This window comes from Strix uralensis, chromosome 1, assembly GCF_047716275.1.
Source record: "Strix uralensis isolate ZFMK-TIS-50842 chromosome 1, bStrUra1, whole genome shotgun sequence".
Classification (NCBI taxonomy): domain Eukaryota; kingdom Metazoa; phylum Chordata; class Aves; order Strigiformes; family Strigidae; genus Strix; species Strix uralensis.
The window spans coordinates 63,902,674-63,916,525 of NC_133972.1; the positions used below are offsets into that span (position 1 = coordinate 63,902,674).

At 48.1% G+C, this 13,852-nt stretch overlaps 1 protein-coding gene across 12 annotated transcripts in view; it reads left to right on the forward strand.

Moving 5' to 3' along the window:
* Positions 1-9,623: 9,623 nt before the first annotated feature.
* KMT2C (lysine methyltransferase 2C) overlaps positions 9,624-13,852 on the forward strand; it is a 200,517-nt gene continuing 196,288 nt past the window's right edge. For 6 of the 12 annotated variants that reach the window (XM_074868964.1, XM_074869011.1, XM_074869021.1 and 3 more), the window contains exons 1-2: positions 9,625-9,697; positions 10,648-10,824. In XM_074868964.1, the coding sequence (XP_074725065.1) occupies positions 10,649-10,824 (176 nt within the window). In that variant the 5' untranslated portion in view covers positions 9,625-9,697; position 10,648. Of the gene's footprint in view, positions 9,698-9,857; positions 10,537-10,633; positions 10,825-13,852 lie in introns of those variants that run through there. The other 6 variants (XM_074868992.1, XM_074869002.1, XM_074868983.1 and 3 more) reach the window with 3 other exon arrangements.

The following is a 13,852-nucleotide window of genomic DNA, read 5'->3' on the forward strand; positions in this document are numbered from 1 at the left end:
CTAGAGGTTTAGGCACTCTTTTGACCGAGGCCAAGGACCTCTTGTCTTACATCAGCCACATCTCTTCCACATAGACTCCTACATTTGCAGCTCTCAAACCACATGGGACACAGGTTTTGAATGCTCCAATACAACGTTCCTCAAGCTTGCCACATCTGTAGGAATAGGATGTCACACTGCTTTGCAGGTACCCTAGAATAATCTTTAATCAAAGCAAATCTTAGAGAAACGGTAATAGAAGAATACGCATGAATATATAGACAGCATAACCCAGTAAGAAAATCATGATTTTCTCCTCCTGTAATGCAGATCAGTACCACAAGGCCTGTCGCTGTTTCAGCCAGCAAGCAAGCTGTGAACTGTTTATGGCTAGGATCCACCATCGCCATACAATGATTTTGACTGAGGTTTTCGCAAGGAGTGCCCAGAGATGAAAAACTGAACTTCCCTTAATGCAGAGCTCACAACAGATCTCCCTATGCTCTACTCCTAATGACCAAGGGATATCTGAACTTGTCTGTGGAAAGCAGCTGAAAAAGAAGGTAGAAAGGGGATAAGAAGGATTCGAAATTACCCATCCTTTCACTTGGGATTTGTTTCATTTCCTTTCACAATACGATACAGTAGAGGTAGAACAGGTCTACTAGATCAGTGAGTATATCTTACTTGAAGAGCAGGATTAATATCTTCCCACAGCCATCCACAATGAAGAACGCTCCAGCTGCCAAAATAATTCTGTGCTGAATAGCAAAATCCACAGGTGGGAAGCAACTCTCAGTGAATTCGCTTTCTGGGGTGCTTAATAACCGCACATACTTAACATCAGCACCATTCTCTCAAACAAACTAGAGCATTTTTTCTGTGGTGCCCTCCTGCCTGTTGGCTGAAGAGATCAGAATCCTGAGTTCTGTCCCTAAAGGCTGGATCCACACTACCAACTGGTGGGTTGATCCTTGCCAAGACATTTTTGGAGGAATTATAAAAATCCCTCTTAGAGAAGGGAATTATATGTGGTACTTAGGCAAAACAGGCATTCCATTTATAAATATAATTACTTTTGCTATTCCATCAAGAAAAAGAATTTAGTAGTGAGGGATACAACAGAGCAAATTTTTTATGTGTTGACACTTACAATATAAATAGAAAACAGATCTGGCTGAAACTAAGTGGGAAATGAAAAACATGAGAAAATATGTAACTGAGATTACCAATTGGGGGGATAACTTATGACCACTCTAGTGCATTCTTTCCAATGAAAGTACAGTCCTTCGTTTTGCTTTATGTTTGGATTGTAATTATGTGTGCACTTATTTAACAATAGATGCACAAGCTGTGCATTTATTGGCAAATTATCTTCTTTTGACTGTTGACCTTGAACACTGCAAGGTGGGCACTCTTCCATGGTGCAAGGTAGGGACAAGGATATGGCTTGCACATAGTCCCTCTGCATTAGTGTGCTGCAGCACAGGTTAGGGAAGAAAGGAGCGAGTATGCCGTTCACACTCACATACAGTGACTGGATGCAATATTATCACCTAAGGAATGATTATGACCCCATCTTTTGTATTCATTCATACACATGCTCCTTTTACTCAGGCTGCTTGTCTGGATATGTCCATTACTGCACATCTTCTGCTTTAGATTTGTGATGAATATTTTTATCCAGCATCTTAATTCCTAATATTAATCATTTATCACATATGGTGCACTATATTTTTATAAAGATGTAAGATACCATGGTGATTAACACCATATGAGAACCTAAATAGAAGGGAACAGGACAACAGAAATGTCCTCCCAGCAGATATAGGGCTTTTGCTTGTTTTCAGGAAAAGTATCTCAGTTGCATGATTTAACTCTGTACATAAGAATTGTAGGAGTTCCATAATAGAAGACCGTACTGTACTTGACAATGTTGTAGAGAACAAGAACCTTATGTTTAATTCCTCTCTAGCCTTAATTAGGATTTTCAGATCAATTATGTAAGGAGAGATTGATTATTCTAGCTCTTTTGATCATACACATTTATTACTTTGATTTAAGAAGGTAGGAGAAAAAAATGTAAGAACCACAAGTATACCCTTGTGTTTATATATGTACATATATATCTCCCCATACTTCTGGTAGGAAAAGATTCCAGCTTCAAACAGCCTTGCAAATTTGTCCTGTCAATATTGCAGTCTGCACACAAAATCTACTCACTGAATCAATATGGTAGCGAGAAACTAATCACTTTTTACTTACCCATCCAAACACTATGAAAGCCTGGAAACACTGCAAGGCTGCTTCAAATGAACACGTTACTGCCGGGCACACTGCAGGCTGCTCAGGCGTGCCCGCAGCCCTTCCTTTCAAACAGCTCTGTCCTCACCCACCTGGATTAGGACTGCCACTAGGAGAGCCGCTCCGCCCTGCATTACTGGATCCAAAGCACGGATTTTTCTGAAGTGTGGCAGGCCAGCAAAAAAGGATTGTCTCCGGGAACTGGCACATACGAAGCAGCCAGCTTGGGGGCTGCTGAAAGAGTCAGGGTGAAATCCATGTGGTACTAAGGGGCTCAACCTGAACTTTTGGCTCCTGCTAGGCTCCCACGGGAGACAGGCAGAGGGGCTGTGGGGATGCCAAACAGCTGGCTGCAGTCTGGGCATCCCCGGATGTCATTTGATCCTCCAGGCCCAGGACCGAAGGGAGTGCCAGGAGGGCTGCAAAAAGCGCGGGGAGATAGGCACTAGCAGCTCCCCATGCATCTTCCCTGGGCAGCACAGTAGAGGTTAAACAAAAAATGCATCGGGGAAAAGGCCGTTTCTTCAAAACTGGTCACTAGCAAGGAAAGGCAGCGGGGCCCCCAGGGATGCTCTCCTTGCCTAAGGATGAAATGGGATTACGATGGTAATGTTTGCTGCACTGTAATTAAGGAGGTGTCAGGACTTTCATTAAAAAGTGTGTTTTTGTTGAGGGGCTATGGCTTGGAGAAAATTTTTGCTTGAGGCTGAAATATAACATTGTTCTCGGCCAGAAAACACATGCACAGCCTTTATTATATATGTAATTTAGAATCTCAGTGTAGTCTTGACTGTGGAGGCTCTACTATTGCTTCCATATGGGTATCTAGCTAACTGGTTTAAAACATTAGTTATTAAACAAGTAAAGGACCGAATTCTGGCTGGACCTCATGTAGGTGACATGTCCCCATTAACTGTCTGCAATTAACTTCAAAAACCAAAGGCCAAATTCTGTCCTTCTTACTCAGACACGTAGTTTTATTGAAGTAAACAGCTGCAAACAGGATTGGGCTCCTAGTGTTTACCTGACTACAACTCAAGGCACCTGCCTCTCCCACATTATAATAACTCCATAAAAAGTGAGGCCATCGCATCTGGGACAGAAATTATTTCCTCCCAAAACTGGCAATATATGACAAGGTTATTTCTACTAATAGTATCTAAATTCCTATTATTATAGCACCCAAGATTTCATATAAGGAACCAGAACCCCTGTGCACTAGATGCTGTACAAGACAGAGAATAAAAACAGTCCTACTCAAAAAAATGTATCACTGAAAGCACACATGGCCAGGTTTGTATTAATTCTGTTAAGTAATCTAAGTGTAATGCACCACTCCTGCAAACAGCAAACACTGCTCAGACATTTATTTAACTTTCTGCATGATAAAGTCCTAACTTCAGACCAGTCTATTGTCTTTCCCCAGAGGTACACACAAAGCGGCCAGCTACTGCCCTGCGTGCTTGCTGCTGGCTGTGGGTTTTTTCCTGGCTTGCATATATCTGCAGTGCAGCCAGCATTTAGCATGTGCTGCTTTCAGATACTAATTTGATTTTACTCAAACTATTGGCATTCTACCTTTTTGGATAAAAAAATCATGCAACTAATAGTAAGTCATAAAATACTATTTCTCCGCTGCCTACCACCACACATATGTAAAAACTAAAACTCGGAATATTAAAGCTTATAAAATTACAGTTTCATAAAGTTGTAAACAAGACGAATCGCAACAAATTGCAAGGAATTAAGCAAGTCACAAAGAATGGAACGGAAGATGATAAGTAACTTGTGGATGCTTTCTGTGATTTCACATGGATGCTAACAAAATACAGTGTAACACAGCACAGTCCACTGTTACTTATAAGAACAAATTATACAAATTGCTAGTTTAGGAAGCATTTAACCATTTCTGCAAATGCTTAAACACAGAACAAACTTTATTCAGGAGGTAGCTGTCTTCAGTGAAACTATTCATGCATTTAGTTACTTATCTGCCCAATTTAGCATACCCAGGACCATGGCCTTGCTATGAAATAACTTAATGAATTTCAGTATAGTGCATCAGCTACCACTTGTCAAAATAACAAGATTCAAATGCAAAAAAGTGATTCTCTTATTAAGTACAAACATGTGCAAAATTAACATTCCTAATAGACAAAGCTTCTCCCCATAGGAAGGTATTATTACTAACACTACCAGAGTCAGGCAAACATAATTCCTCATGTGGACAAACTCATTCCGACATGAATACTTTTTCTGATTTCATTTAAATGAATTAAAGAAGTCAATCTGGAAAAAAAAAAAAAAAAAAGCCAGAAGATGCCAGAATGAATGAGTTTGCATGAGGGTTATACTATAACCACTAGTTTTAAATTCACACTTTGGCGTGCACAAAAAGAACATTTTCTTATGAAGATAAAAGCCTCCACGTGTAATAACTCGATATATAGACAAGCCCTAGGGGCTTGCATCTTGAGCACTTAACATTTTTGGCCTCATCTTAATGGATAAAAAAGGTGTGTTTCTCAGTCACATTAGCCCAGTCAAAGTAGCTTAATATGATGAAAAGGCCTTAGGCTTTGGTGAGACTAAGGTGTAAAGGTGTGAGGTTAGCACATATATCACAGTGTGGGCAAGGCTGCCTTTAACACATACTAAACTAATCAAGTTAAAGCAGGCAGGGGATGGGGAACCTAGACTGTATTAACCCACATTCATACAAACACTAGATTAGTTTGTGTGGAGAGTAGCTGTTGTAGAATATTAAATCAGGATATTTCATAGTAGGGAGCAGGTGAGAAAACAAGAACTAGAATTAAATGTTTTTCCTCATAGACTGTGAACTACACTGCCTCCAAAGAGAGCAGTTAGATGGATTTTAGGGGGACTGGACCTCCACACTATCTGTCCCTTGCTCCGGAGCACCTAATAACTGGAATTCTCCAGCTTTCTGGGAATGATGCTCAGGATGAGAAGTGGGGCTTATTTCCCACCATCTGGAGCAACAAGCATCTCACCAAACTGCTGGGAAAGTCACCACCGCTCAAGGTTATGTCATACCCACTATCCAGGCTGTGCTGTTGCCTAAAGTAAGGCAGGTCTACAAGATGACAAGTAAGCAAAACCACTGAAAAGAAGAAACAAACATTTCAAGTTTAAAACTAGACTTCTACGATATATTTGTTAGCATATGAAAATTAACATATGCTTTTTTTTTAGTCCAGCCAAATTTAGTACAAATAAACTAGGAGTCATGTATTCGTATGCTGTAATCCTGATTTTGCCACTTGATTTAGGCTTTGTCTAGAACTCTTTTAAATTATCTTAGGGTTGGGGTTTTTTAATACTGAAAAAAACAGTTATTCAGTTACTTCTGAACTACTTGGTGAATACAAATGCAGATATAAAAAACTACTGTGGGCAGTTGATGTGTTTACTGTGCTCAACTGCCCACTGCACCATTCTCCTGCAGTTTGCTACTCTCACAGCAAGGACAGCCAAATGGGATGTGCACCGGCACCAAAATCTCCCCAGTTTTCAGAGCAGCATATTGAAATAAGCAGATATTCATTACAATCAATTATCAATTTAGCACAGGTTGACGAAGTGGTTCAATATATTGAACATTTAAAATGTTAGCATGTTGCTGACATTTCTTAAATGAAGCCTTCATGATAACTTGGTGAACTTTTCTGCAACGGAAAGATGTGTGAAGAGAACAAAAATTAAACTTTTTATTTGTTTTATGTAGAGCCGTGAACAATCATTAAACCAGCAGAGTTCTGAACTAAAGTCATAAAAGAGAAAGTATCTGGATCCCATTCTTGATAGAATCTGGAAAATTTTCCTCATTATTTCTGTTACATACACCGCTTTAGTTGTATAATGGTACAACAGTACTTACATACCAGTTGTCATTTTCCTTTAATTATTTCTATAACAACAGGATTACTTCCCTTAACTAGCTGTTTTAAGACAGCATCCTTCAAGTCTTCAACTTGTTCTATTCTGAAAGTATCACTCTTTGTCATTAAGCACACTGGGACAACTTAAGATGTTTTGAAGTTAAAACCCTTAGCTTTGCTTAATCAGTACTGCAAGGGTCTTACTTATGTTTCAGAAACAATTCCAAAAACATTGAAATGTTTATTTCAAGGAAGGTTAGAATGTAAAATCCTAGCTGAAAGTTTCAAAGCTGCCTGCTCTTGAAAGTTAAAAAAACCCAAATGGGCGTGTCAGTTCACCTGAGTTAGTTTACAACAAACTGGAAGATTTCTTAACATCCAATAAAGCAGAGGACCTGTCCATTTAATATTACATCTTTGCTGTAAAAATGTGTGTTTTCTGGAGAGAGATAATTTATAATAGGTGGTCAGCACTGACCAGGTATAAACGTAAAAATTTTCCTGACAGAGCTGTTCAAACGTCCTGAATCAACAAAGCACTCCTACCCTGGATTTATGTTTGGTGACACAATTTCTCCTAGCTTGTCCCCTTGCCTTCACTGAGTGATAAATAATGCTAGCAAATACAGTTTCCTGCAATTTCATCTCCACTTTAGGTTCCTGCTCACAAGTCTCTCACAGTCCTACATAGCTCTTCACACCTTTGATTGCCACAGTCATGGCTGCAGCAGTTCACAGAACAGACCTGCCTGGCTTTGTTTGGACAGGCAACGAGATAAAGCACAGTAGTATAACTAATAAAAGCCTGTGAAGTCCCTTAACATGCTCTTGTCCTAGACCATGCTACACCAAAGCTAACTTTGTCCTGCCTCCACTCGGATTTTATATTGTGATAGCTACGTATAGCTAATATTAAAAAAAAATGGAGAAAAAAGTTAAAAACACACATATGCCTTTGCCTAAGAGACAAAGCCCAAATCACCCTTACAGGTGATCTAAAGGTATTAAACAATGTCTACATGGGAGGACCAGATGAACCATGCATGGACAAGTGAATCGAGTGATTTCCCTGAGCGTGTTTCTGCTGTGGGATGTGACAGTTATTCCCCACACACCTAGCAGTTGATCTGAGCCCACGGCCCGCTCACGTGTCTCAGCGCCAATCAATCTGCACACGCATGGTAGCTCTGACACATCCCAGGCTCACCCAAGCCATTGCGCACGCGCAGTAGGTCCGCACATGCACAGCCAGTGTTTCAGGAGATGGCCATTTTTTTCAGCAGACCAGATGGCAACCTGGCAACTCTAGCAAATGCCACACCAGCGATCCCACTGTGCAGAGGCTGTGGCCTTTTACTTCCCTCTCCCTCCCCTTCCCTGCTTTCTTTCTCTCTACTCCACCCAAGTCTGGGCCTGTATAGCATTAAATGTTTTCAGTGAAATTAAGCTAACTTGCCTGAGTTAACAAAACTTAAAGGCCCTTTCTTCTGTGTTAGACAACATGTAAAGAGATTAACTTCCCATATCCAAAGTCATATGAGCAGTATACCTATGCTGTCATTTGCAGATTTCAAAATACAAACATTTAGCTCGGGATATGTATTTTAATTTGGCAGAAATTAGTACATTTTCAGTAATAGGGCCAAGAAAGTCACGCCAACAATCCAACTGTCATCCTTGCATGGCTGAGCAAAAGGGATGGCTGTATGCTATGTTCCATATATATATATGTATATGAGTATGTGTATAGATGGAGGTTAAGTATATCACCTCTGTCTCCACATATAGATATGAAAATGTCACAAAGGTCTAAATTTAATTACAAACCTAGGAAATGAAGTAACGAAGGCTTTTTGTTATGAAATGGCTCCCAAGAAAACAGGCCGGCAAAACTTGTATCCGCCGCAGCATGCCATTTTAATTTCGTGTTTCTGAAGCCGACAAATGAAAAATTTGGGAAGGAAGAAGAGTGTAAAGGCCTAGACTGCTCTCTGTTTATTTTTATGACCAAAAAAAGTCACTAACATTAGCTCCTCTTTCCCACCCTTCTTTGCTGTACCTGTGTGCTACCCTAGGCCATGTTATCAACCGGGATTCAAACACAGAACTGAAATCTAAAAGACAAGGCAGAAACACTTAGTGCAGGGCTCTCAAGATGTACGTATTTGGAGTCTTGGAGGTATCGCTGCCCACCACTTCTCTTAAGTCCGGCAAAGTTCTCGCTTGCACCCCCCTAAACCTGAGTCACCTACACACGCTGCCCAGCAGCGGGGTTCATTTCTTTGCTGTCCATACGACTCATGCCACGATTCAGCATCGGTGCACTGAATTGTTGCTCCCTTCGCACCCGCTGCTCCGGCCCCGGGCAGCGGGAGGGACGGACGCCCGGGCCTCGGGCGAGCGGGCACGCGGCGCTGCCCGCAGCGGCAGGCAGGCAGGCAGGGAGGGAGGGAGGCAGGGAAGCAGGCAGGGAGGGAGGCAGGCAGGCAGGCGGCGGGGGGGTGGGGGGAGGGGGAGGCCGCCTCAGGGGCTGCCCTGAGGGCGGCGCCCGGTGCGGAGCCGCGGCGGCGGGGGCCCTCGGCCGGGCGGGCAGCGGCGCGGCCTGCTCCGCACCGGCGGGCCCGCTCCGGGACAGGGCCCGGGAGGAAAGTCCGTGGGCACGGCCCGCTTCCTCGCCCCGTGGCCGGACTTTTCTCTGGCTGCGAGGCCGTGGCGCTCCCCCTCCCCTTCGGAGCCGGAGTCCCTCCGGGCCTCCGGGACACGTTAAATCCCGTGTAATGAGGCTTAACCCCGCCCCGAGCCGCGGCGCAGCCGGGCGGGCAGGCAGCCAGCTAGGCCCCTGCCCGGGGGAGGCCCCCCCCGCCGCCCCGGGCGGCCGCAGATGTTCCAGCCGGAGCTGCTGGAAAGCGGCCACGCTCCCCAGACTTTGTCTCCCTCGCACACAGCGCTGAACTCTGCTCCCTCCCTCCCCTCCCCCGGGGCGGCCGCGGCTCCCCGCCGCTCGCTGCCTTCCTCCCCCCACCCCCCCCTCCCCTCCCCGCCCCGAGCCGCAGACGCACGGCGGGGGGAAGGAAAGGAAAGGGAAGGGAAGGGGGCTCCCCGCCTCCCGGCCGCAGCCAGCCGTGCCCCGGCTCCCCGGGGCTGGGGCGGAGCGAAGCGGGTGCCGCCGGGCCGGGCATCATGCGCGGCCCCCGGAGCCGCCGTCCTGCGGAGCTCAGCCCATGCGCGGGGACGGGGCGGGGGCACCCTGCCGCGAAGCGGACACTTTCATATCCAGATGGAGCTGCTTTTTTTTTTTTTTTTTTTTTCCACAGGGCCGTGGGGAAAATAAATAAAAAAACAAGGGCGGGGAGAGGGTGGGGGAAGCGAGCAGGCTGCCGGGCCCCGCGGGGCGCGGTGCGGGGTGGGTGCGCGGAGCGCCCCGTGGCGTGGCGTGGCGGCGCGTCCCGTCCCGTCCCGTGGCCGCTCCGCGGTTTCCCCGCAACCCGCCGCGGCAGCCAGCCCGTGAGGTCAGTGTCGGCGGCGGATGGGTGTCTGCGCCGTGGGACGGGCGGTGGGCGGGCGGGCCGGGCAGGCGCAGTGTGGGGCCGCGGCGGGGGGAGGAGGGGTCTGTGTCTATGTGTCGCACTGGCGGGGGGTGGGGAAGGGAGGCGGGGAGGGGGGTTACACACCAGGGCAGCGGCGGCAGCGCCGGGATCCCTTCTCCACCCCGCGGGGAGGGAGCCGCCTCCTCCTCCTCCCCCCCTGCCTCCTCCCCCTTTTTCACCCTTCCTCCTCCTTCTTTCCCCAAAGTTAAACTTCCTGCTCCCGGCCCGGCTGGGAAGGGGACGCGGAGCCCGGCCGGACTCAGCCCTCGGCACACACAACAGCTGGAGCTGTCAAAACTTCCTCCGCTCGGCCTCGGCCCCTGCCGCCTCCGCCACCGCCGCCGCCGCCTGCTCCTCCTCCGCCCCCGGGGGCTCTGCGCGGGGGGAGGGCGCAGGGCCAGTGTACAATGAAGCGGCGGCCGCCGCAGCCGGGCAGCGCAGGAGCCGGAGCCGCCGCCAGCTCCCGGGGCCTCTGAAAGGGGGGGGGCGCCCAGCGGCGGGATCAGCCGCCTCTAGCTCGCTCTCTTCACCTCGCCCGCCACCTCCCCCCAGCCCCGACAGACCCCGCCGAGCCGGGGAGGGGGTGTTATTGTGTGTGAGACCCTTCCTGCCTCTGCGCTCTTTCTCTTCGCCCCCCCCCCCCCCCCCCCGCCCCCCCCTCCCCTCCTCCTCCTGCTCTCCCCATGCTGCTCCCCCTGCTACCTGTGCTGGTCGGCGGCGGCTGAGGCCAGCAATGCGAGGCGGAGGTGGAGGAGGCGGAGGTGAGGAGGAGAGGAGCCGCGGGAGCAGGAGGAGCATCGGGATCCCCATCACCATCCTCATCTTCATCCTCATCATCATCATCCATGTGTCTCTCTCGTCCTGCTGACTAGGATGTCAACGGAGGACAAGAGTCTGGTGGTGGCGGTGGTGGAGCCGCCTCAGCAGCAGCAGCAGCCCCCCGAGCCTGGAGCTCCCCCCCCAGCAGCAGCAGCAGCAGCCACAGACAAAAGACCTAGGGGCCGGCCTCGCAAAGATGGCGCTTCCCCTTTCCAGAGAGCCAGAAAGAAGTAAGTTCAGCGTTTGTGTGTGCGAGTCAGAGAGGGGCAGGGGGCAGGCGGCCAGACGCAGGCAGAGCTGTCAGCGGAGACTCGCGGCTCGTCGCCCCCTCCCTCCTGCCTAATGCCATTTTGAGAAGGGCCCTTCTTTCTTCTCCTCCTCTCCCCTTTGCACTTTCCCCTCCTCCTCCTTTTTCACCTTTGTCTTCCTCCGCCTGCTCTCCCTTTCCCACTTTTCTTTCACCGTCCCTATTCCTTTCTTCTCCTCCTTCTTCGGAGTTTCTGTTTAGCTCTTCCCCCTTCCCCCTCTTCTTCCTCCTTTTCCCCTCGCCTTTGCACCTTCCCCCTTCTCCTTTTCGGGTCTCTTCTCCTCCAGGACGCTCGGCTGCCTTCAGCGTCATCTGGCTACTCCCTGTGCTTGACGGTAGTTCCTTGTCGCTTTCCCTTTTTATTCCCCCTCCTCTTTTGGGGAAAGAAAAGACGGTTCTCGGCGGGTGGCGAGGAGAAGCGCACCCCCGCTCCCCCCCCCCCCCCCCCCAACACACACACACACACAGAGTGGCGGGTGCGGAGGCGCACACGCAAAGTTGAGGCAGGAGTTTCTTCGCCGCCAACCCCGCCGTGTGCTCGGAGATGGGGGCGGCCGGGGGAGCTGTCAGGCGGCGGCGGCCTCTCCCGGAGGGACGCGCCGGCGGGACAGCGGCGAAGCACAACAAACACAAGCGGGGGGGGGTGGGGGGGGCGCCTCCTCCTCGGCTCTGGCAGATTTCCCCTCACCGCGGCCTCTCCCCGCCGGGGGCGCGGGCGTTCGTTAGCCCCAACGGCCGCGGCGTGCCACTGCCCCCCCCCCCCCCCCCCCCCCCCCCGCGCCCCGGGGGAGCCGCTCCTGAGGGGGCCGCGCCTCTCCCTTCAGCCGCGGGCGGGCGCGCACAAGTTGCCGCAGCGCGGGTGCGGGGAGCCCGGGGTGCCAAGGGGCGCGTCCCCGCGGGGACACCCGGGCAGAGCGGCGGGCACGGCCGCTGTGCGGCGGCTCGGCGGGAGGCGCCGAGCCAGGCTGGGCGCGGGGCGGCCTGGTGGCCGCGGCGGGGGGAGGCGCCGCTGCCGCGCTGGCCGCGCTCCCCGCGGGGTGTTTCTGAGCGCGATGGATCTCGCCGTGACATACCTGGTGGCAGCGGTAACAGGGCGCCGAAGCTGGCGAGCGCGTTTTTGGGGAGTAACGTAACGATTGTTAGCAAAACAGCCTCAGCGCTGCGGAGTCTTGTCGGAGCCTCGGTGTGCCCGAGTTTGTTTCCCTTTGTTTTGAAGGGACGCTTTGACACCCCTTGAGTATATATAACCAGGTGAGCTGCTGGCGCTTCGCTGAACGCCCACCTCACTGTCTGTTTCTGAATCGGAATCCTTCAGGTTGGAAAAGACCTTTAAGATCGTCGAGTCCAACCATAATGTCACTGTGCAAGTCCAAAACGCTGGCCAGGGATTCTGCTGGGCTGGACCTAAACGCACTCAAAAGACTATGCTTTCCTCTATTAAAATTTGGTTTTGCAAATACACATTACATAAATATCCCAGGACAGAACTATCATTAGTTTGGGATAAATGGATTTTTTTGGTTGACGTTGATGAAAGTTTCCCTTCAAAGATTTTAACATTCACCCCCTGGTTTTGGTCGAGATGGATTGTTTGCAGCTCCCTCTGTTAATTATCTTACGTAGATACAAATTTTCATACAGCAATAGCTGAAAGTAGTTGGCAAACGTACACACACGGTGAAGTTCTCAGGTTCACCTGCTTTACACTTAGTTTTACGTACTTTGGTTTTATTTCTACATCTAGAATCCAAACCTTACATAGGAAACCTTTGAATATTTTATTTTAAAAGAAGTTTTAGGAAGGAAAAAATGCAAATACAACTAAAATGTACCAGTCTGCACAAAAAGCAAAACAGTGCTGTTTGTGAAAATTGACATACCTTGTAGGACAACTCGAGGTTGTGTACAGCTCTTGATGAAAAGTAGGTGCTAAAGAGGTAATTCATTTTTTTCAGTGAGGTTTTCAGTGTCATGGGAATATTGTCGACGAGTTTTAGGAGGAAATTAAATTTTCCTGTTAAAAATACGTACTTATGCTGACATGACTGTAAACGTTTGTGTAAGAGCTGGAAATGAAATTAGCTGAGACAAATTAAAATGAATCAATACTCTTTTTCTTCACAGTATGATTGTTCCTGTCTGATGTGGTGCTAAGTGTCCTTCTGCATCTTTATGGAAAACCTGTAATGTTGGTAAAGATGTTACCAACATGTCATAAATGCTTTTAAAACTAGGATTTTTTTCAAAATAGTTATTGCCTAACTTTTGCAGACTAGGTATAGACCAGTCATTTTAGTTGCATCCATTTTGGGGAGAAAATGGTTTTCTCTTGCAAGTTTTGCTATTTACAAAATAGTGATTACGATTAGCTAAGCAAATGCAGAAATAACATAAGTGAAAATATTTTCTATTTTTTTGCTATGACTGCTTGGTCCTGTCTTCCTTTTCACTTCTGTGCTTTCCAGTTGGATTAATGTGCCTCATGTAAACCAGATAAAAGAGCATATGTCAGACCATTTTCTGTACTGTAATCACATGTCTAAATCACTATTAGCCAGTCAAATTGTTCATTTGTTCATTTCGCTTTATCCCATTATAGGAAATGTTCCACTGAATGTTCAGTCTAAGTGCAGTCTAAGTAATGATAAAATGAAGTGCCCTGCATTAAACCAGCAAAGCCAAAATAGAATAATTCCTCAGCTGTGGATGCCCCATTAAAGAACAATACCGTATTGGAGAATGTTGTAGGTTGGTATTTTACCTTCTTGAAGGCCATGTTTTTAAGCAAATTTTGATGAGTTTAAGCAGACAGATGGAAAACTGCCTTGAATCTGCTTCTGTGAGGTGCCAAGGATTCTCAACTCTTCCCAGAAGTAGGCTTATGTTAAGGGAGCACAGGGTTCTTTAATAGGACAGCTCTGCACAAGTCTCTGTCATCCTGCGTTTTATCT